A 23,087-nucleotide genomic window follows, 5' to 3' on the forward strand; every position below is an offset into this window, starting at 1 on the left:
TGTCATTAAGTTCAGAGGTTCTCAAACTTTTTCAGTCAAGGGACCCCTGTACAAGGCAATAAAGGCCACACGATAATAGCGGACCCCCTACATGGCCTATTTGTCTGACCGAATCGCATATTTTTAAAGCCGTGACATAATAAAAATTCACCGCAAACAAGTCTTTTTTTTTTGCTTTTCGTCATCTGCAATGACATTAAAAATGAAGCCTTAATATGAGCTGTCTCATTCACTGTTGTTGCATTGTAGCCTTAAGAGCTTTTTCATTCACTGTTGTTGAATTGTAGCCTTAAGAGCTTTTTCATCCACTGTTGTTGCATTGTAGCCTTAAGAGCTTTTTCATTCACTGTTGTTGAATTGTAGCCTTAGGAGCTCTCTCATTCACTGTTGTTGCATTGTAGCCTTAGGAGCTCTCTCATTCACTGTTGTTGAATTGTAGCCTTAAGAGCTCTCTCATTCACTGTTGTTGCATTGTAGCCTTAAGAGCTTTTTCATTCACTGTTGTTGAATTGTAGCCTTAAGAGCTTTTTCATTCACTGTTGTTGAATTGTAGCCTTAGGAGCTCTCTCATTCACTGTTGTTGCATTGTAGCCTTAAGAGCTCTCTCATTCACTGTTGTTGCATTGTAGCCTTAAGAGCTTATTCATTCACTGTTGTTGCATTGCTAATAAGTTTCTGGTGATTTGAATACATTACTGTTTGAAGTGTGAAGAATTTAACGGCTTGTCTTTAAGTTCATAAATTTTAAATACAAAACAAAATCATTAAAAAAATCAGAAAGACACAAAGATAAAGGCACATTCCTTGTTCCATATGCTAGGACAAATTTGTACAAATACTCCTACTTGCCTAGCGCTATTAGAGCATGGAATGGGTCGCCTGCGTCAGCCAGGAAAACCAGTGACTTGGCATAATTTAAGTCCTTGGTTAACACATGCATGACTAGATTGACCAATTGACCAAGGAAAACGCGTAGGACGTAATCATCTTCTTTTTTGAAGTAACATCTGTATTTTATAAGATAAGATTATAATTTGTTACAAGATGATTCTTCAGTTTAGTAGGTTTCAAACTTTCTTTCGAAAACAATCAAAGCAATGACACATTGTGGGGGATCAATTTTGCAATGGTACGATATAAATACGAATAGTAAATATCCAGGAGCATATTTAAGTACTTTTGGCTAACGTGGTGCAGTCTCTCTGACGGCATCGTGACTCAGTTCATTGCCACTATGTCCCTTACACTCTTGCTCTTCTTAGATAAGATAAGATAATTTTTATTGATCCAATCTAATGGAAATTCAGTTTGACTACAATTGATTAAAAATTCGAACAACATTCACACACGAAAACATATACACATTCACAACCAGCGCTTTATGAATTGGACTTCTATGAACTTCTCGATGACGACAGCTGATCTTGTCACACTCTGACCGAAAGTGGGATAAAGGATTTTTAAAAATCTTTCTGTTTTAGTCCTAATGGAAAGGAGACGACCACTTCGTTCAGATCTTATGTTACAGTGGTTTAATGGGTGCAGGTTGTCTTTAAGAATCGTGAGTGATTTGGAAAGGCATCCTTCTTGGAAAAGCTCTTCAAGAGATGGTAGCTGTACTTGAGTGATATACGATGCTTTTTTAATTAGTCTATTTAGTCTAAGTCTTTGTGCCAGTGAAGTATTACCATACCAGCAGGTGATGGCAAAGTTAATTAGTTCTTCTCATGTCGTTTCCAATATTTGTCCTTACTCTAACGGTTACATCGAACACGAACTACCACACGCATAACTTCAAAACTTATAATAAAACGTGCACAATCAATAACCAGATTGAGGTCGGTGTGTCGTAGAATCAAAGAGGTTGTCGGTAGGAATGGCGCGATGAAGCGTAGAAATTGAAAGACCAACTTTGATTGGCTTGAAAAGCAGAGAAATTAAAAGACCAACTTTGATTGGCTTGAAAAGCAGAGAAATTAAAAGAACAACTTTGATTGGCTTGAAAAGCAGAGAAATTAAAAGAACAACTTTGATTGGCTTGAAAAGCAGCGAAATTGAAAGACAAACTTTGATTGGCTTAAAAAGTAGAGAAATTAAAAGACCAACTTTGATTGGCCAATTTGATTTTTAATGCGCTTGATAAAATTTTCTACCAAGACTGTCAACAATCATTTTGCAGTTTTGTCCAAGCTGAGTCAACAAATGACATCTTATAGAATAGTTCCTAATAGATTAATTAAACAGTTGCAAGGGGCAAGCTGATTATTATTCAAATTATCCGATCGGAAAAACTAGCGTTTAGCAGGAAGTTATTTTAATTGTTTACAATTTGAATCTATCTGCGGACCCTCTTTCGTCGTCTCGCGGAGCCCCACCACAGTTTGAGAACCACTGATTTAGTTGATACTTTTAAGATGAAGTGTTTAAATTCTAGGTTATTGTTTCCTCATGTTAATTTTTTTTTAATCATACCAGTACTATTAAATCTTTTTGTCTAAAGTAATCACCTGGTCAAGTTATTGTAATTTATAAGATAAATGTATTCCTTTTAGCTAAGCTATAAGTCAATGTATTATTTCCCAGTAACTTTACTCCTAAATGGTTGTGAAAGTTGGACACTAAACTCTGAGGCTGAAAACAGAAATAAAGCCTTTGAGAGTACAGAAATATGCAGGGTATCAGATATCAGGAAAAGAAGACAAATAAGTTTGTACTTTTACAAATCAACACTCTGGCTGGCAAAGCATGGTAAGAAAATTAATGCTCTCTCTCCTAACTGACGCTACCAGCGTTGATTCCGCCAGAATGTGGTAAATAATTACGGAGAGAAAGAGTTAATACTGTGTAGAGACGAAAGCTGAGCTGGCCAGGTGATATTGTAAGACATGACTCACTGTCAAAAGTCATTCTTCAAGGCACAGTGAAGGGAGCCCAAAGAATAGCTGGCTGGTGAAAGTAAAAGAATGTAATGGCATCTCTCTGAATAATATGCTAAGAACAGCAGCTAACCGGGAACAATGAAGGGATTTAATTAAGCGAATTGTCACAACACCCCTACTGTCAGGACTGAGTTCTGGTCAGCCTGGGTCTCCTGTTTACTGTAGAGGAGAAGGGGGGCAATTCAGGTGGTTGATCTCAAAATTAATATTGTTTTGGGTTGTTTTTATTTGGTGAGATGTTTTGTTGAACAATGTAACTCATGATAAGGCAGTGTGTTTTTGTTCCTAGTCCAGGACAGTTGGACTTTTTTGTATATATATAGTCTAAGTGTAGACTCTAACTATTTTTCTGTATTATAGTGAAAATAATGTAATTAAACATGTTATATGTCGGTAAAGTGGCATTCTGAATCTTATTTTGTCATTGTATGTGTCATTATGGTATTGTCCAGGAATTGGGTATATTTAGCATGACACATACATATATTAGAGAGAAAATGAGTCTTGACAATACGGCAAATGTCAAGGGATAGATGATGTACTGACAAACCCGTGAAACAAGCCAACATTTAATTGATAAAATAGCTTAACTCAGCGATGCCCAACCTAATTCGAAGTGCGGGCCATTTTAATTTCCGTCACTCGTGTCGCGGGCCACATGATCGAAAAGTTACAAAAACTAAATTGATCTGAAACATTTTCTTTTTTAGAAACCTGTGGATCTAGTACTTACATTAATTAATGTGATATCTGAAAGTTATCTCTTTTTTTTTTAAACGTCGGAAAAGAGCTTCATTTCTCTACTTACAAATTGAGATTGAATTAGCTTTACCAACGACTCATTTTCTTGTCTCTTTTAGCTAAATATTCCCTATCCTCAATGTCTATGCGTAGTTTCTTTTTTTAAACATTTGTGCTCAAAACCAAGAATGCCGTCATATTTGTATTATAGTTTCGTTTATTTGTTGTTGATTTTCTTTACAAATAAAATATTTTGGCTAAACATGACTTGTTATCATGTTCCACAAAAAAAAAAAACCCAGTAAAGATCCCTTCACTTTTCCTGGTAGATTCTAAATTGAAAGTCCACTTGAAGTTTCTTCGGCTCCGTCATTTCCTAAACGTACAAGTGTCAAAGGTCATAGACGTAGGTAAGATACATTTTAAAACCTTTTTTTTTTTCTGGAAAAAAATGGGGGTTTACACTTTGTACCGATGTGTCGGCGTGCCGGATAGAACAACTTCGCGGGCCGGATTTGGCCCGCGGGCCGTATTTTGGGCATGACTGGCTTAACTAATACACAACATATTAAATAACAAAACAAAAAAAAAACAACAACAACATCATGATAAACACAAAGTTAACAAAAAAAAAAAAACTGGTATTAGTTTACATGACTTTGTTGCTGTTTTGTCTTTCTTTCTAGCAGCTATTAGATCTAATATTAAAATTCATTTTAAAATGATAGCATACGAACAAAAAAACTCTCTTTAAAAAAGTTATTGAGAAAAAGAAGAAACAACTTCATAAATTTATTAACATTTTTTTTAGACCTTCATTTCAGTAAATACACTTACAAATTCGTAAGTTGACAGCATTAGAAAAAAAAATCTCATTAAAAAAAGTTATTGAAAGTTTAATATTGATAAATATGCTTAAAAACAACATGGTGGTCAGTAAAGGTATCTGGGCATCTAAACTATTACCAAAAAACTTACCTAATTTTTGCAATTACTTTCCAAAGTTTGACAGTGCATTGACCACTATCTCCGTCGTCTTCATGTTTTCTCCTTCTGTAGCTCAGGAACAGGTTCAGCAGAATTCCAAGGGAGGCTAGAATTGTAACGATTAGAAGTCGCCAAGAGCCTTCATCACCAAATCTAGACAGAGTCACAAGAAAGACAATGCCATGAAATTAAATTTCGTGCACACGATGAACTGACATACATATCAATGCACTGACATACATATCAATGCACTGACATACATATCAATACACTGACCATACACACACTGACATATATATTAATGCACTGACATACATATCGATGCACTGACATACATATCGATGCACTGACATACCTATCGAATACTTAGTTTTGAAACATCTAACACAAACACATTTTGTGAATAAGGAATTTTCATACTTAAGGTTAGATCTAGATCTATGTCTATCTGCTCTGTTTACATTTAGATTCTTTTATCCACTTGAAAAATTCACTGTTGCCAAGGAAATAATAAACATTTTGTGCTACAATCGGTAAAAATTAAAGAACATTTCCCCTATAAGACCTTGCGAATTCAGGGCAGATGATGTAAAGGTCATCTGTTTCTATGCCCCACTGTTAACGAGGACGTCACGTGACCAGCACAACGAACAACCGCCTTTACTTTTTTCCGAACTAATGTCAGGTACCCAATAGAGCTGGTGGACTCAGAGGCGCCCAAAGATCCCGAAATTAAAAAGCCCAGTCTTCATCAGGATTTGAACCCAGGACTCCGGTTAGGAAGCCAAGCGCATTACCGCTCAGCTACCGCGCCTCCGCTACAATCGGTAGACTATGACATTTGATTCAGCAGTGTCAAAATTTACAATGAAATCATTCCATGCTTTTAAAATGCCTAGCTTATCAACACTTCCGTATTCTGTACACCAGTTACACCAAATAACTCAAATTGACAACAAATCTCCATGTTTAGAGTATCTCACTAACCTATAGTACATCGCATAAGCGAAGTATGCAAAGTAGGCCAAGAGTAGAACGAGCTTAAATATGGTGTTCAAAACGTCTTTGTTTTTCTGTTTAAAGTCAAATATGGCTTTTTGAACACGACCAACGACGATTGTAAAGCGGCTGGTCTCATCATCCACAGGGTTAGCGTCAAGCTCATTGTCTAATGATTTCGTCGCATGTTTGCCATTTACGACAAACTAAAAAAAAAGACAAGATAAGTAAATAAATAAATAAATTATAATTATATATATATATATATATATATATATAATATAAAAAAATATCATATTACTTGAAAAAAATATTGCTAATATTTAGTAATAAACACTTTTCTTCATTTTGAACACCGTGTATACCAAAAACCTAGCTATTTACAGATTTCCCAGCAATTCATGCATTCATCAACTTATACACCATTCATTCATTAAGCCAGCATTCATCAGTGATAGCATCTTTAATTTACAATTTATCTAATATATTGGATGGTTTCCCGGTTGTGTCGTATGCGCTTTGGGCTGTCGTTACAATTGTCCCAATTTTGTACCCTGACCGTTTTGCTCTCTTTTCGTCCTGCTGGAGGTTTGGACTATGACGTAATCATTTTTATTTCTGAAGGACAGACCGAAACAAAGACTTATAGGTTAAGCAATATACTTAACTTTTTCTCTCCTAACTGACGATACCAATGTTGATTCCAACAGAATGTGGTAAATAATTACGGAGAGAAAGAGTTAAGTCTCCATTGAACTATCCCCTCTCCCTGCTTTCATCCCCTCATTCACGCCTTGTTGCCATTGGCTCACGCGGTTCAAAGAGATAAAAAGCCGGAAATGAAATCAAATCATAGGAATCTTAAAAACATGAATAAATACACTATTTAAAAAAATGATAACGGATCAATATTTTTTTATAAAAAATTGATAACATTCCCATTCCACCCCGCTCCAGGTCAAACGGAAAAAAAAATGAAATCAGGCAAGCTAAACGCTCTGGTCACCGTTTCAACATGTGGGTAGTCTGTGAAAGCTTTGTTGTCATAGGCTGGTATTTGGACATTCACGCTGGTTTCTAGTGGTATCGAATCTTCCTGTCCGTGCCAGGTATTGATAGTCTTTAATTCGGCCATTCGTTTGTATGTTGATACACTGATAAAGGAGTAGTCGTTATTCTAAGACTGGATGCGATATTGCTTTATCGATCTGTCCTGAAAGAAAAAAAAGGGGGAGATTTCAGATATTTTTGTATTTAAAAAAAAGTTGCCAGAATGTTTAATTTGAGTAGCAAGAACATTGTGCACTTTATTTATAAACAACTGGCAGGTTTTACGTCACAGACGTGGGCCACTAAAAGAAAAAAAAAGTGTGTCACGTTGGGTGCAAGTGTGAGCTTTATGAAAAATGTGGGGAAAAAAAACAACTTATTTCTCGTATATATGATTGGATTGAATTTTAACAAGAAAAGCAACAAAAATAAATTTTTAAAAAGATAATACCTTCTTTATAGAACTAGTAGTGCTTTTCACGGTAAAATTCAACCAGATAGCCTATACCTTTCTTTCCCTCCCCCCCCCCCTAAATTTCCCAACTGGTCCAGACAAGTGATAGGGTCATAGTGTACTGAGAAAGCTAAAAGCTTGAAATAGCGCTTCACAAAACAGTTGGTAAAAATATTTCTGATCGCAAATATTTATTGTTTTTGGTCTTGATCTATTACAAATTTAATTACACGACTGATCCAAACTAATTGATACAACTACACTTAGCATCAGCTTTGTTTTTTTTAATTTTTTTTTTTGTAGGTTTTTCTTGTTTCTTGTTAAAACTAATTCTTTAAAACTATGCTTTGAACCTGTTTGTTAGGGGTTCACATAGTCTTGGTTTGATTGGCTGGAAAGGATATAATTGTAGATTTAAGTTTTGCGAAACCTACTCATAAAGTATCATCCCATAGGAACACTTGAACTAGTCGTAGTCTGTCCTCATGCAGTCAAACATTAAAACTGAAAAATAAAAGAAAATAAGAAAAATTTAATTAATTTTACGAGCACAGAATGAAAAAAAAAGCAAGATAACAAGGTAGTTGTGTTTTGACACAAACTCGTAAGCGACTCATGTGGGCCTGCTTTTTTTTCTCTCTCTCTCTCTCTCTGAGGCCTCTATCTATCTATCTATCTATCTATCTATCTATCTATCTATCTATCTATCTATCTATCTATCTATCTATCTATCTATCTATCTATCTATCTATCTATCTGTCTGTCTGTCTGTCTGTCTATCTATCTATCTATCTATCTATCTATCTATCTATCTATCTATCTATCTATCTATCTATCTATCTATCTATCTATCTATCTATCTATCTATCTATCTATCCATCCATCCATCCATCCATCTATATCTATCTATCAATCCATCCATCCATCTATATCTATCTATCTATCTATCTATCTATCTATCTATCTATCTATCTATCTATCTATCTATCTATCTATCTATCTATCTATCTATCTATCTATCCATCCATCCATCTATATCTATCTATCTATCCATCCATCCATCTATATCTATCTATCTATCTATCTATCTATCTATCTATCTATCTATCTATCTATCTATCTATCTATCTATCTATCTATCCATCCATCCATCGATCTGTCTGTCTGTCTGTCTATCTATCTATCTATCTATCTATCTATCTATCTATCTATCTATCTATCTATCTATCTATCTATCTATCTATCTATCTATCTATCTATCTATCCATCCATCCATCTATATCTATCTATCTATCTATCTATCTATCTATCTATCTATCTATCTATCTATCTATCTATCTATCTATCTATCTATCTATCTATCTATCTATCTATCTATCTGTCCATCCATCCATCCATCCATCCATCTATATCTATCTATCTATCCATCCATCCATCCATCCATCCATCCATCCATCCATCCATTCATCCATCCGTCCGTCCGTCGGTCGGTCGGTCTGTCTGTCTATCTATATTTTGAAAATACCACTGACTCACTGATTGATCCTGAACTCTCTTACCCTGTCTCACGTAGCCGCATGAAATCTCGTACACAGGTTCCTGTTACCTCCTACAAGCTCACTAAAAACCCGATTCGACATATTCGCAACCTAACAACCTAACTTATTCGCGAAAAAGCTGCAAAGCTTTTTATCCAACCTTTGTATTTTATTTTCAGTATATCCCAGAAGGCCGCAGTCTTCATAGAAAGCATGTAAAAAAAGAGCACGAAACTTGTTTTATATTATTTCCCCTGACTAGTCGATCAAACGGAGGATGCTTAAAAAGTTTAAAGTTGTCATTGTAATAAAAATGGGCCGAAAAGTGTGAAAGTGTTTGTCTTTGTGTGTGTTACCGTGTGTGTCAATGTGTATGTGTGTGTGTGTGTGGGGGGGGGTCACGGTTGAAATATAATATATTTTGAATTGAGAAGCCGAAAGTCATAGTGTGCGAAGGACCAACTTGTTGGCGGTGGTGGGGTGGGGCAGAGAGGGGGAGTGAATAAGTAAAGGTGATGCATGAATTAAAGGACGCCAAATAGGAGTGAGCTTATGTGTCGGGGTCGCATTATGATGCGGGTCTTTCCAAACCAAGTGAAAAGTCTATGTAGGAGAAATATTACGATGCGCAGGTTAAAAACATAAAAAAAACAAAATAGGGTTCCAGTGAGTGAACAAGAGAGAGAGAGAGAGAGAGAGAGAGAGAGAGAGAGAGAGAGAGAGAGAGCAGGCTGTGAAATTTCATTGTTACAGATACACTCATTCACCGGCAACAAAAATATGTTAGTTACATCGTTAACTTAATTCAGCATTATTTCCACTAATTAATTCAAATTAACAACTTTTAGTTTAGGACCATTTTGTCTCACTAATCCCTATAAACTTATATTAATATTTTATTATTTATATTATTTAGATCTAGATTTTAGTCTAGATATTTATTTTTATATTTATAATTATATCCTTAGATTTAAAATCTAGTCAGTCTAGTGTTAGACTTAGACTTTAATTAAGGCTTTAGATCTACGAATCATCTACTAATACTACTTATAATAACTAATAGTAATATTCTAAATAATTAGTTCTACACGTAAATATATTGAATTTTATAGACATAAACAAAGATCTAGACCAGTGGTCTTCAACGGGGGCGATATCGCCCCCTAGGGGGCGTTTTCGAGATTTTGGGGGGCGCTGAGAGCCAAAGGGGCGGTAGGGGGGCGCTGGGCACAAAATAGGGTGGTAAGGGGGCGCTGGGCATAAAGGCGGAAAGAAGAAACTAAAGGTGCTCTGAAACAAAACAAATTTTAAAATTCTTCAACATTAAAGCTGGGAAACTAAATATAGACAAATTATAGTTAACTTGCTTCTAATTTAAGAACAGAAACAGCGTTAGAAATTGAGTTCGGGAATCCCATTTTCTATTTTTCAATTCTTACTCTTTTGTTATGATTGGAGAGTATCTATTGTCCTTGAATCTTTCGTGTATAAACGTTTGAGATTTGATCAACAAAGTAGGTAATACGCCTTTTAGATTAGAGTTTATTTTATCTAGATATGTTAATATATTGATATGTAAATGTTAATTGCAAAAAACATTAAAGGTAACATTTCAAAGAATATTTTAACTTTTTAAAAACAAAAAAAAACATTGCTAAAATGTTGTTACGAAAACTCACTGGTATGTCATGTAATATTTCCTTGAGATTTATTGAATTGCTACTAGAAAAAAAGTAAGTTCTTATTTGATGGCATTTTAAGATGAGGTTATGAAACCAAGTCAGCTTCAAGAACATATAGCGATTCCCAAAAATAATTTAATAATATTCATGAACAATTATAAAAATCTACAATTAAAACAATATTAAAAACAAAAAAAGGCAAAGCAGGATATGTTTTAATGGCTTCTTAGAAAATGCATAGCTTTTTTAAAAATACTTGTGATATTGTTGAAAAATTGATTAAAACTAAATTTATTTTAAAACATATGTAACACAAAAAGACTTTTTTTCTGTTAGAGATGGAACATTATTTCAAAATTGTCTAGTTATGTAGCTTATGAGGACATATTGGAAACCATCAGTGGTTGGACGCTACAATGACTTCATATGTAATATAGAATAAAGAACAAATCTATTCACTATTCACCTTGTGAGTTATGATACACAAGAAAAGTTTAGCCCGCAATTTCATTTCTATTTGAATCTACTTATAAAACTGTAAATAAAATACAAACCCATGCCTAAAATAAGCGCGTCTTTCAATAGTTTTGTGAAACCAATGATGAAAAAGGTGTTAGACTCTTGTTGTAAACTGAAGTTCGCTGGATTTCGAAAGGGGCTTGTTATTTGTTATGGCTCGTTTTTTTTTAACTCTTAAAGAATTTTTGTTTTTGAGAAACGGGAAGATTCAACGGTTGGCGATGACTTAAAGAAGGCTAAAAAAAATTTTTTTACATGGAAGGCATCTCACACAAATAAATGAAACGAACCTCCGACTGCTAGGAAAGAGATTAACTTTTATTGATAATATCATTTTCTCTTTTATCGAGATATTAAATCTATTTTACAGAGTTTTAGAATCTCACATAACTTGTTTGTTAACAAATGAATTACTGCCCATGGACACCGATATCTATGCAATTCACATAACAATGCTCTATGAAGAAATTAAGATTCGCTTCTAAAATTTAAAATATGTATATTTAAATGACAATTATTAAACATCTGTTACTGATGTTTAAATTGAGTTACATGAAAAAATAGATTTACAAAACTATGTCTTCAGTAAAAAGAATGTAAACATAGGAGGCACACAGTGGCGTAGCTAGGGTGGGGGGAGGTTCAAATCCCCCGGGTCCCCATTCAGGGTGGGGGGGGGGCAAATTATTGCTTTTTTAATTAATTAAATTAAATATTACGCAAAATGCAGCGGCCCCCAAAGATGTCAAGCCCCCTGGCCCCCAAACGATGGATACTCCTAGCTACGCCCCTGGAGGCACAACAGAGATGTGGCTGCATTTAAATGTTTCAGTAAAATTCCAAAACTGTGGTCGAAATTGGCTTATGTTTTAGCTTTTCAGTAAACATACATTGTTAACATAGATTCAGTGCTTAATAAACTTAATGAATAAGCAAAGAAATAGACTGGATGTAGCCACTAGAGGAGACCTTCGCCTTGTTTTGGCTAATTTAATGCTTGAAATTTCTAATATTATCAGACTGCATGGGGCACAAGGTTCCCATTAGCTTAATTTCTTTTTGTAGTGAATTCAGCAATAATAATATTTATATTAAAAAATGAAACTAAATTTACAATTAAACCAAAACACAGTAGGTTCTAATATTAAAAAATTTAAACGGAGACTTTTCTTAGGATTTGAAAGAAAGTCTTTACAATTAATTTTTGTGTGTAATCACTGCAAATTATTTGACATAATTTTTTGTATAATGATAATATTGCCTGTTTTTGCCTTTAATTCCGAAGATTACGACTGAGTCCATAACTACGCAAACCCAACTGCGACCTACATATTTTCCCGAATTTTATGCAGACAAAGCCTTTGTATGCTGGTGTTCTATTTAAGTTTTCTTTCCGTCTTTTCTTTCTGTCTTCAATAATGGCGTTTCTTTGAGTATCAAATGTTTGTCCCGCAGTTTTTGTAAGAGCTCTCGAACTGTTTCTCTCAGAGGCTATCTGCTACCAGAGAATGCTGCCAGGTACTTTTCTCTATGCCAGTGAGAGCAAAATGGCGCCTGAATAAATCTTTATAGCGCTCACGGGGGAGGGGGCACCTTTGTAACTCAGTTCTTCTTAAAGCTCGTCAGTCATAGGCCAAGGAGTTAACAACAATCGCCTTTGGCATGCGGTCGTCTCTCAAGCGGGATATTGACAACATAAAAATTAATAGATAGATGATATTTTGTTCAAATTTGCCTTCTCATGCTTCTTTATAAGTGTTTTTCTTAGAGGGGGGCGCTGGCGGATTTTTTTTAAAGAAAAAAATCGAAAAGGGGGCGGTAGGCCAAAATAGGTTGAAGACCCCTGATCTAGACTATAAAAAGATCTAGATCTAGTCTAGGTCTATATTTTGAATAAACCATTTGATTTGATTGTCATTGTAAATTAGCTTTCACATTTAACTTAACTTAGGCATTGTATACCCTAAAATAGATTTAGATTAGACCTTTAAAAACTAAAATCAACAACAGTCATCATGAAATAGCTCTGGCTATTTATCCTAATAATTACTAAATACACACTAGCTGAACACAGAACTAGATCTACCTCAGAAAACACTAAACTTAAAAAGGAAACAACAGTCATAATCAATCATCACACTTTAGATCAATACAACTTCAAAAATAATCTAACGTACACATCCATAACATTAAAGAAGATTACCCATCACAATTGGAAGTTCTCAATCAGACACTGCAGAAATAAATACCTATCACTGTTAATATTAATAGCAGGAGATGTGGAATCAAATCCAGGGCCTAGATCTAAAGATAGATGCAACATCTGCAAAAAAGTATGCACCATGAAACAGAAAGCCATTCAATGTGACACCTGCGATGAATGGTACCATGCATCATGTCTCCATATGAATACACCTGTATTATGCCTTAGGCAACAAAGATGCATCATGGCACTGTGTACCGTGTGGGTTACCTCAGTTTACATCAGGACTGCTTGATTCCTTTGATGCGGACACTTCTAACCCATACAACATCCTAAACACCATCCCAAAACAAACTCACCAAACACTAGCCAGATCCACTCCTGTTAAACCTAAATCTACTAAAATTAATACAGCAGCCTCACTAAACAAACCTACTAAAGAAGTAATACCAAAATACCTTAAAACCTTAGTAATAAACTTTCAAAGCATTAGGAACAAAACAGCAGACCTAGAAATTTTATTAGAATTTGAGAAACCAGACATAATTGCAGGAACAGAAACTTGGCTACATCCTGAAAATTATAATGCAGAAATTTTCAATAGTAATTATGAATTTTTTAGAAAAGATAGGGCTGAAAATCGTGGAGGAGTTCTTTTAGCAATAAAAAACACTCTTATAGCAGAAGAAATTACCTTACCTAACTCAAAAAATATAGAATCAACATTTTGTAAAATTAATACCATCTCAACATCCCTAATAATAGGCCAGTGTTTCTCAAACTTTTTTGTCTGCCGGCACAGTAAACAAACTACAAACATTTAGCGGCACACCACGAAGAGCAACAGTTGTTTTATAATAAAAAGAACTTTTTTTAAACCTGTTTTTAAGTATTATATTTAATGTAAAGAGTGTGCCTGTTTTTGAGAACAAATGCGATCTAAACGAGGCTCCAAAGTCGACAAACAAACTCACATTTCATCGTCTATTGTAAGAAGTCTCTCTCTTTTCTTAGATTTGATTTCAGTCAGTGCTGAAAATCCTAACTCACAAAACCATGAAGATGCAAATGGAAGAATTATTTTGATTGCTTTTAAACTGATTGCAGGATATAACTTGTTGATTGAAATCCAAAACACATCCAGGCTTTTCTCGGCAAAACTTGACTTAAGAACTGCATCGTTTTTTAAATCAATGAGCTGCTCTGCTTCTTCATTTGTCAGATTTGTAGCTTCATTGTTTCCAAATGGATAGCTGACCCATCCATATTCAAGAATTCCAACTGTTGGAAAGTAATGCTGCAATGCTGACTGCAGGTGTGTCAAAGTGTCCAGAATTTCGGGGGTGATTTCTTTATTTGAAGCACATACATTGTAAGTAGGAAAGAAGTCCTTTCGAGCTCTTACTTTGCCACAAAAACAATCAATTTTTCACCAAATGATTTCAGTTTTGAGGATGCAATGATGATGGTTTCCGATGGTCCTTGAAGACTTCAATTTAATTCGTCAAATAAATCAGAGAGAAATGTCACCTTAACCCACCAGATCTGGTCATGAATAGAAAATCCAGTCTTTTTTGTTTTTAGCCTCCAAGAATGAAATCAGCTCAGCCCTGAGTTGGAAGACACGCTTTAACTCTTTTCCCCTGGAGAGCCAACGAACCTTGGTGTGATACAGGAGACATTTGTAGTCTGAATCCATTGCTTCACAGAGCTGAGAGAAAAGTCGGGATGCAAGCGGTCGAGATTTAATGAAATTTACAACTTCAATCACTTGATCCAGAGCAGACATCAAATCTTTCGGTAAAGATTTGAAGGCAAGAGCTTCTCTGTGGATAATGCAGTGAACAACTAATACATTTGGATTTTCTTCACGCACAAGCGTGACGAATCCCTTTCTATTTCCCTGCATGGAAGGACAGCCATCGGTGCAAACGCTGACACAGTTTTTTTCCACTGTAGTTTGAATAGCAAAATGTTTTCGTTCACCACTTAAAAATATCTTCGCCTTTGGTCGTATTTGGTCGTATTTGGTAAGTCTTTGCAAAATAAGAATTCGTTGACACATTTTTCATCCTTTATGAACCGAATAAAAGCTAGCAGCTGGGCTTTGCCGCTAACGTCAGTGGATTCATCAACTTGAAGAGACCACAGCAGAGACACTTCATCGTCAGTCACGTCGAAGTGTTCGCAGATTTGATCTTGTAAATCTGACGATAAGTCTTCAATTCTGAGCGAGATAGTATCATTTGACAAAGGAACTTTTTTAACTTTTTCGGCGGCATCGGGTCCAAGGATAGTTTCAACAACTATTACTAAAGCTGGTGCAATGACTGATTCAGCCTCTGGGTGTACTTTCTTGCGTTTTGCTAATAACTGAGCTACCTTATAACTTGCAATTAATCACTTTTCTGGCAGCTTTAGGTAGTTCGTAAGTTTGTTAGCTTGTTTATTTTGTTGTGCCCTGATGTTTTCAAAGTATTCCTTTGGTTGCGCTTTTACAGCTGGATGTTTTGTTTCCAAGTGTCTTTTCAATTTGCTTGGAACAAGCGCCTCATTCGACAGAGTTGCATTGCAGATCAGACAGAATGGCAATGGAGCATCTTCAGGTCCCGAAGATATGAAACCATACCCGATGTAATCTTCTTTGTACCTTCGTTTGGTTCCTTGCTTTTCATTTAACGCTTGCGCAGTTTCATTCTTACTAACGTATTTCATGGATAACAATGAATAAGGCTTATTGATAATTTGTTATTATTAGCATACACCTAACAGATTTACATGAAACACATCGCTTATTATTATCGTTACCAATTCAAAAACTGCTGTGCGTCTGCTAAGGCGGCCTACATTTGAGTCATTATAATAATATATGTATAGTGGACAATTCCATAACCTCAAGGAACAGTCTTAGGTCCACTACTATTTTTAATTTACATAAATGATTTACCAAATTGCATTACTTCAGGAACAAAAGTCAGATTATTTGAAGACGATTGCATAATATATAGAACATAAAAACAACACAAGACACAGATATTTTACAAAGAGAATTAGATGAATTACAGAAATGGGAATCAAATTGGAGCATGCCTTTCCACCCAGAAAAAATGTCAGTTGTCAAGAGTAACAAAAAAACTAAAACAAATTAATTCCACTTATCTTATTCATGGCAAACCAGTAACACAGACTAAAAACGCAAAATACCTAGGCGTTATAATAAATGAAAAACTGTCATGGAATCCACATATTGATGAAACTATAAAAAAATCAAACAAAGCATTAGGATTTATTAAAAGAAATTTCTATAAATCAAATAAGAACATAAAACTAAAATGTTATTTAACCTTGGTTAAGCCAATAATAGAATATGCATCCTCCGTTTCGGACCCCTCAACTCAAGAAAACATTAAGAAACTGGAACATACACAAAATAGAGCAGTGAGATTCATAACAAATGAATATTCACATTTGACTAGAGTAACACCCTTAGTAAAATCACTAAATTTAGAAAGCCTTCAGGACAGAAGACTCAAAAGTAAAGTAGCAATTATACATAAAACACTGAACCATAATCTTCAAATACAAAAACACAATTTAATAAAATACTCTGAAAGACACAAAGATTAAGGCACATTCCTCATCCCATATGCTAGGACAAATTTGTACAAATACTCCTTCTTCCCTAGTGCTATTAGATAATTAGAGCATGGAATGGGTTGCCTGAGCTAGCCAGGAAAACCAGTGACTTGGCAGAATTTAAGTCATTGGTTAATTTGCATGACTAAATGCATGACGCGTAGGAAGTAATCATCTTCTTTATTGAAGTAACGGTCTGTATTATATAAGATAAGATAAGAAAATCGTGGCCCATTAATTACAAAAAAAAGGCCATAATAAATAGTATAAAGTCTGGGGAATAATCAATGGGCGTAGTAGTGTTATAAGTAACAAGTATTATATGGTTATATGTAAGAAAAAATTAGGAAGGGATCCTAGGCAAAGTAAACAATATATTTCCTGGAAACAAATCAACGAGCGAAGCCGAGGAGTAATGGTAGCAGGGGCAGACTGGCTATATGGGAACTGGGGCGAATGCCCGGTGGGCCTGTACCTAAATGGGCTGGTACGTAAATGGGCCGGTAGGGCCACCGAAAGGGCCGCATGGGATGTCACTATGAATTAACTTGCCAAAGGTTTTATAATATTCTCTTATAAAAGCGTCATGTCCAAGAGAAATATCACTGCAGTGTAATACTAATTTGATCTAACACATTCTCCGAAATAATGTAACAGCCTACATCCGTAGACAGTGCTACCAGTAGGCTTCATCCCTTTATGGCCTACATAATTAGCGATTGTAAAAAATATAGAGCTCACTGTATGCATGTGTACATTTATCGATACTGAAACTCAGCGTGCCGATTTTGAGGACATGCATCTTGCAGGGCCGGTCTTAGGCCACTGCAACCTATGCGGCCTCAGTGGACCCCGCACTTTCGTAGGCCCCGCGCGAACTCTAGGTGTAAATTATTAAATTCAACCATTTTAACTTATTACTAAAGGGTTCTTGAAATTCTCCTGAAATTGTAAAAATATACGAAAAAGTCATGAAAATCTCCCGAAATTATTAAAATCTTCTGAAAACTGATGCAAATCTCTTTAAAAACAGACAAAATTGTCATTTCATTAAGGACAACTCCAATCCTACTGTCGATTTAAAAAAAAAACGGCATTGTCAGCTTTTGTTTAATAAAAATGCAATAATTAGGCGAATTTTAACTAAAACAAGAAGTTCAAATTCTTAATTTACTTTTATTGTCATTTGCATACAAATATAGATCTATGCATATATGCAATTTATGGGCCTGATTGTATAGAAATTCCCGGGCCGACTTTGACACCCAGTCTGAATGCTAGTATATATTATTATATATATATTATATAGTAGATAGATATAGATATAGATAGAAGTAGTAGATATGGAACCAAGATATTAAACAAAAACAAAAACAAATTAATTTTCTCGTGTTCAGGGTAATATGAAAAAAAAAGATAACATTGGACAGACAGACAGACAGACTAGTAGACCCCCAACACATATAAAACTCCCCTACCTTTTTTATTTTACCTTTTCAAAAGCAAAGATAACAAAAAAATGCATTAAAAATATTTTTCATTTCAAGGTTATCGAGATATGAAAATAAGGGTTAACTGTAAGAGACAGATCCCAGACCAGTTCACGTCTGCCAGATAACTGTGTAAGGAAGGAGAGTGAGATGGAAGCTTAGTTACTGTGTGTGTGATTATATTTTTTGTTTGTTCATGTATGTGTGCGTTTGTGCATACATTCAAGTTTGTTGGCGTGTGTGTATGTGTGTTTAGCCGAGATACGACAGAATGTCGGTCCTACTACACGTATTACTTCTTGTTTTAAACAGAAAATGTTTCAAAAGATTATAAAGGTTAACAAAAGTCTAAAAAGGAATTTAGAAGACCATTAGAATTAAGATATTCTAGCAACAAAACTACTGGTAATGGGAAATTAAAAGAATTACTTTTCAGACATATTTGTATTATGCTGTTAAAGTTTACAATTTGGTTTTAACCTATTTGAATAAAACTTAAATAATAGAATTGAACGTCTGGCGGCTAAACACATAATCATTTTCTGAACAAGATTAAGTTAAAAATAAAAGGCTTTTTTTTTTTAAGTACAGTAATATCCAGAATAATCTCAGGCATTTTCAAACACACTCAAATAAAAAGAAAATATTGATATAGCATGCAATGTATCATAGCAGCGTTACAGTGTTTACTGGTGTAAGGGGATGAGATTATGACGGAACCTGAAAAGGATGCAAACTAGGACTCGATTAATGGACCTCCGAGTTGGCGACATCGTCTTGCCTTAATAACAAACGACTTCATTTTCCAGGCCCCTATTCCGAAAAAAAAACACAACTTTTCAAGAGTTATATGGAGCTGTCTTCACTACCAAGAGTCAGATGGTTAGGTGACCACTCACATTCCTCCGCATTGGCTTTCCATAAACAATCATATATGTCAGGGTCAAGACACGTTGGAGCTTTTGGTGTCCGAGGCTTCTTCTAACTACAAACAAAGATTTTGTTCAAATAGCATCTCTTCTCTCTCGCTCTCCCTCTCCCCCTCTCTCCCTCTCTCTCACCCTCTCTCTCTCTCTTTCTCTAACAGTAAATCAGCGTGACAAATAAATGTGTACGTCTAAATTTGATAGCGTGTTAACTTTAGAACTGGTAGTAACAGGGCCGGCCTTAAATAATTGGAGGCCCTAGGCGAAGTGAATTTGGAGGCTTCCGTACCGTGGTCCGGGGTTCGAATCCTGGCGAAGACTGTGATTTTTAAACTCGGGTGCCTCTGAGTCCACCCAGCTCTAATGGGTACCTGACATTAGTTGAGAAAACAGATGACCTTTACATTATCCGCCCTATAGACCACAAGGTCTGAAATGGAAACTAAGGGAAATAAAATAGAAAAATAAAATTACGCAATTTATTTAAAACCTAGTGACTCCAACAATAATATTGGGAGCTAGTTTCACTATTTCGTTTCTAAAAAAAATTGTTTGGAGTCATGTGCAAGGCCCCCACCAATCGGAGGTCCTAGGCGGCTGCATAGTTTACTTATGCCTAAGGCCGGTCCTAGTAGTAATTAAACTATAGGCGGTTCCATCATTACGGAAAATGCGTTACATGTGCAACTGGTATGTTCATAAACATAACTAAGATGCTTTATAGCAGTGATGCCCAAAATACGGCCCGCGACGTGGTTCTATCCGGCCCGCCGACACGTCGGCACTAAGTGTAGAACGCCCCCCCCCTTTTTTTTTCAGAAGAAAAAAAAGTTTTTTTTAATGTATCTTACCTACGTTAGGGCACTCACTTTCTCTCTGATGGATTGGTAGGATTGGTACTATAACATTAGAAATGTGTAAGTTTATGAATGAGAGAGCCGAAGAAACTACAAGTGTACTCTGAATTTAGAATCTACCAGGAAAAGTAAACGGATCTTGACTTTTTTTAGTGGAACATGGTCAGGGGCGACTGGGTATCAAAATCGGCCCGGGCATTACCATATAAACCGGCCCACAAATGAATGGCATATCATGGGCGTAGCCAGGATTTTTTCGGTGGTGGTGGGGAGATTTTTTTCTATCACCCCATCTGCAATGTATACATCTGTAATTAATCTTCTTTACATTCTGACCTTTCATTCTTTCGGGCGTTTTTTGTTTTTTTTGACCTAGTATAAGATTTTCTTTTAATTAGTGGAAAGACAGTTCACACCACCAAGGACAGCTTGGGAGTCAGGGGAGCGCTGTGAGCTCGCCCAGCTTCGCCCCGGACCAAGTATTATTTCCTTTTTTTTTTAAGCTTTAAAAAAATGTCTATTCTGAGGTATCTACAGTGCAATTAGCTTGCTACTCTTCCGCTAAAAAAATCAAAAACCAAATCTGATATTCACTGCTCTTAATTAATGGAATCTGGTAGAAAATGGTATCTAGTTTTGCTTTAGTTTTTGTATTGGAGGAGGAGGATAACCACAAAACCCCTTTAGCTGTAGTTCGCTGCACTGGGGCATTAAGTAAAGTTTCCTTTTTCAGACAATGAGGTCTGGGGCACGTGATGATTTGAACCCCCTTTCTCCAGGCTAAGCCCATGTGTCATATTATAGGCTTAATTCTCTTCAAAATATATACTGTTTGATAACGCATCGAAAACTGGATGTATGCTTGGGTAGGATTACATAATGTATTTTATTTATACATGTATGTGTCTGAAAACTATAAACAATACAATAGCAGCCTAATGAGTTTGAAACTTTTTGGCATTACTTATAGATTTCAGACGTTTCTTCAAAAATAAGATAGCTACGTCTTGCGCAATTCATGTGTCAATCTAGTCATGCATCTTGATCTGTGACTTAAAATATGCTAATTCATTGGTTTTCATGGCTGACTCAAGCAACCCATTCCATTAAAAGATAAGAGAATGCAGAACGGTTAGAGGGGCACATACAAGTACATTCTCAAAAAGGCGAATTGTATATGGATATATCATGACCCTTTATTTAAAATAAAAATATAAATCTCCTTTCATTAAATATTGGATGTGACAGCGCTATAGGCCTATAAATTATTAAAATTATTAGGCTATAAGAATTTCCATCATTAATGAATCATACTATGCATACTAAGCATACGTTTTGCCATTAATTATAATGGTAAAAAAATTATTTAAATCTAGTTTTTTTTTTAATTAAACAATATTTTTTTTTGTAAGCCTTAAGTGTAGTATTTTTAGATTATGTTATTAAAAATAACAAAAAGAAACGTACTTTTTCTGTACAAATCTCAGAAAGAAGAACTCTATACCCATAAGGAGTTGTGAATAAGTTTGGGTGGTTTGCAATTTGGCGGCTGTGTGTGTGTGTTAAAGTTAATTTATATTAAGTGTTGTTCAAGAGCTTCTTCTTCCTCGTTCTCATTTTTATGTCGGAGCGTTCAGATGACTAGACCAATACATGAGATGAACTGCGAAATGGTTTCCAAATCAGGGAGCTCTCCATAAAGTTCTCTTTCTATTGGGGGTGTTTTGGGGCCGGTGTCTTGTACGGTCTTGAACAAGAAAACAGTTTTAAAGGACACGTTGTCTCATTCTGTTGAGTCTGGTCTTGAGTTGTAAGATTAGACGTTGATCTTGTCGGGATAGTTATGTGACTTAAAATATGCTAATTCATTGGTTTTCATGGCTGACTCAAGCAACCCATTCCATTAAAAGATAAGAGAATGCAGAACGGTTAGAGGGGCACTTACAAGTACATTCTCAAAAAGGCGAATTGTATATGGATAAGCATAATTTTTCTTGTGATTTAGATGAGAGCGTGTCCATTTCTCATTTATTTTATTTATTATTTGTTTCTTCATTTCTACAGGATAGAATGCAATGTTTAATTATGAGTTGGTTCTCACACTCTTGCCGAGTGTGTCAGTTTTCTCATCTCCTTCTGGTTCTATATGTGCTAATATACATTGTATCCGTTAACGAGCTAATTGTCGCCCCTATTTTTTTTCTGCTATATAGCCTATCAATGTTTTCTAACTTAACCTCTCTCATCCCTCTTATTCGTTAACTGACAATGGAACCATCAAAAGACGGGGAAGGGAAGGAGCAAAAACAAAAGGGAGTGCAATCAAACGTCCATGCCGACCAGCAAGATGATTAGGCCAAATGCAGCCTCGAAGACATCAAAGCAGTGAAGTTCATGCCGCTCGTGCATAGCAGAAAGTACGGTCTAACGTTTTGCAAATGATAATACGTAGGCTACAGCGTATAGTGTATTTTTTAAAAATTCTTGTTGAATTTCAAAAAAAAAATAATTAAGTGTAATAATAATTAAAAAAATAATAATAATAAAACGTGATCGGGCATCTGTGTCTCGCTGCTGTCACAATTTTTTTTTTTAAAGTTGTCTGCAATGAAAAAAAAACATTTTCTTTGGTCGCGACCAGACCGGCCCATTTGGTACCGGGCCACCGGGCATTTGCCCGTTTGCCCATATAGCCAGTCCGCCCCTGGTAATAAGTCCTGTTTAGCCAAAATATTTTATTTGTAAAGAAACTGAACAAGAAATAAACACTATAACACAAATATGACGGCATTCTTTGTTTCAGCAGCCTAGACATTGGAAGATAGATGGGAATATTTAGCTAAAAGAGACTAGAAAATGAGTCGTTGGTAAAGCTAGTTCAGAGTTGCTCACATTTTAAGTAGAGAAAAGAAATCCCTTTTCCGACGTTAGAAAACAGATAACTTTCAGATATCTCATTAATTAATGTAAATACTGGACTCACAGGTTTCTAAAGAATAAGTGTTTCAGGTCATTTTCATTTCGTTTTTGTAACTTTTCGGTGATGTGGCCCGAGACATGAGAGTT

The 23,087-nt window shown here is 35.5% G+C and overlaps 1 protein-coding gene across 6 annotated transcripts in view; it reads right to left on the reverse strand.

Moving 5' to 3' along the window:
- LOC106061618 (solute carrier family 28 member 3-like) overlaps positions 1-23,087 on the reverse strand; it is a 48,117-nt gene that overhangs the window by 18,498 nt on the left and 6,532 nt on the right. For 3 of the 6 annotated variants that reach the window (XM_056018709.1, XM_056018699.1, XM_056018736.1), the window contains exons 2-5: positions 7,605-7,674; positions 6,673-6,879; positions 5,655-5,872; positions 4,659-4,820 (exon numbers count right to left, since the gene is read on the reverse strand). In XM_056018709.1, coding sequence (XP_055874684.1) covers positions 4,659-4,820; positions 5,655-5,872; positions 6,673-6,801 — 509 coding nt within the window. In that variant the 5' untranslated portion in view covers positions 6,802-6,879; positions 7,605-7,674. Of the gene's footprint in view, positions 1-4,658; positions 4,821-5,654; positions 5,873-6,672; positions 6,880-7,523; positions 7,675-20,015; positions 20,055-21,488; positions 21,562-23,087 lie in introns of those variants that run through there. The other 3 variants (XM_056018719.1, XM_056018728.1, XM_056018745.1) reach the window with 3 other exon arrangements.

Source organism: Biomphalaria glabrata, chromosome 1 (genome assembly GCF_947242115.1).
Source record: "Biomphalaria glabrata chromosome 1, xgBioGlab47.1, whole genome shotgun sequence".
NCBI classification, from domain to species: domain Eukaryota; kingdom Metazoa; phylum Mollusca; class Gastropoda; family Planorbidae; genus Biomphalaria; species Biomphalaria glabrata.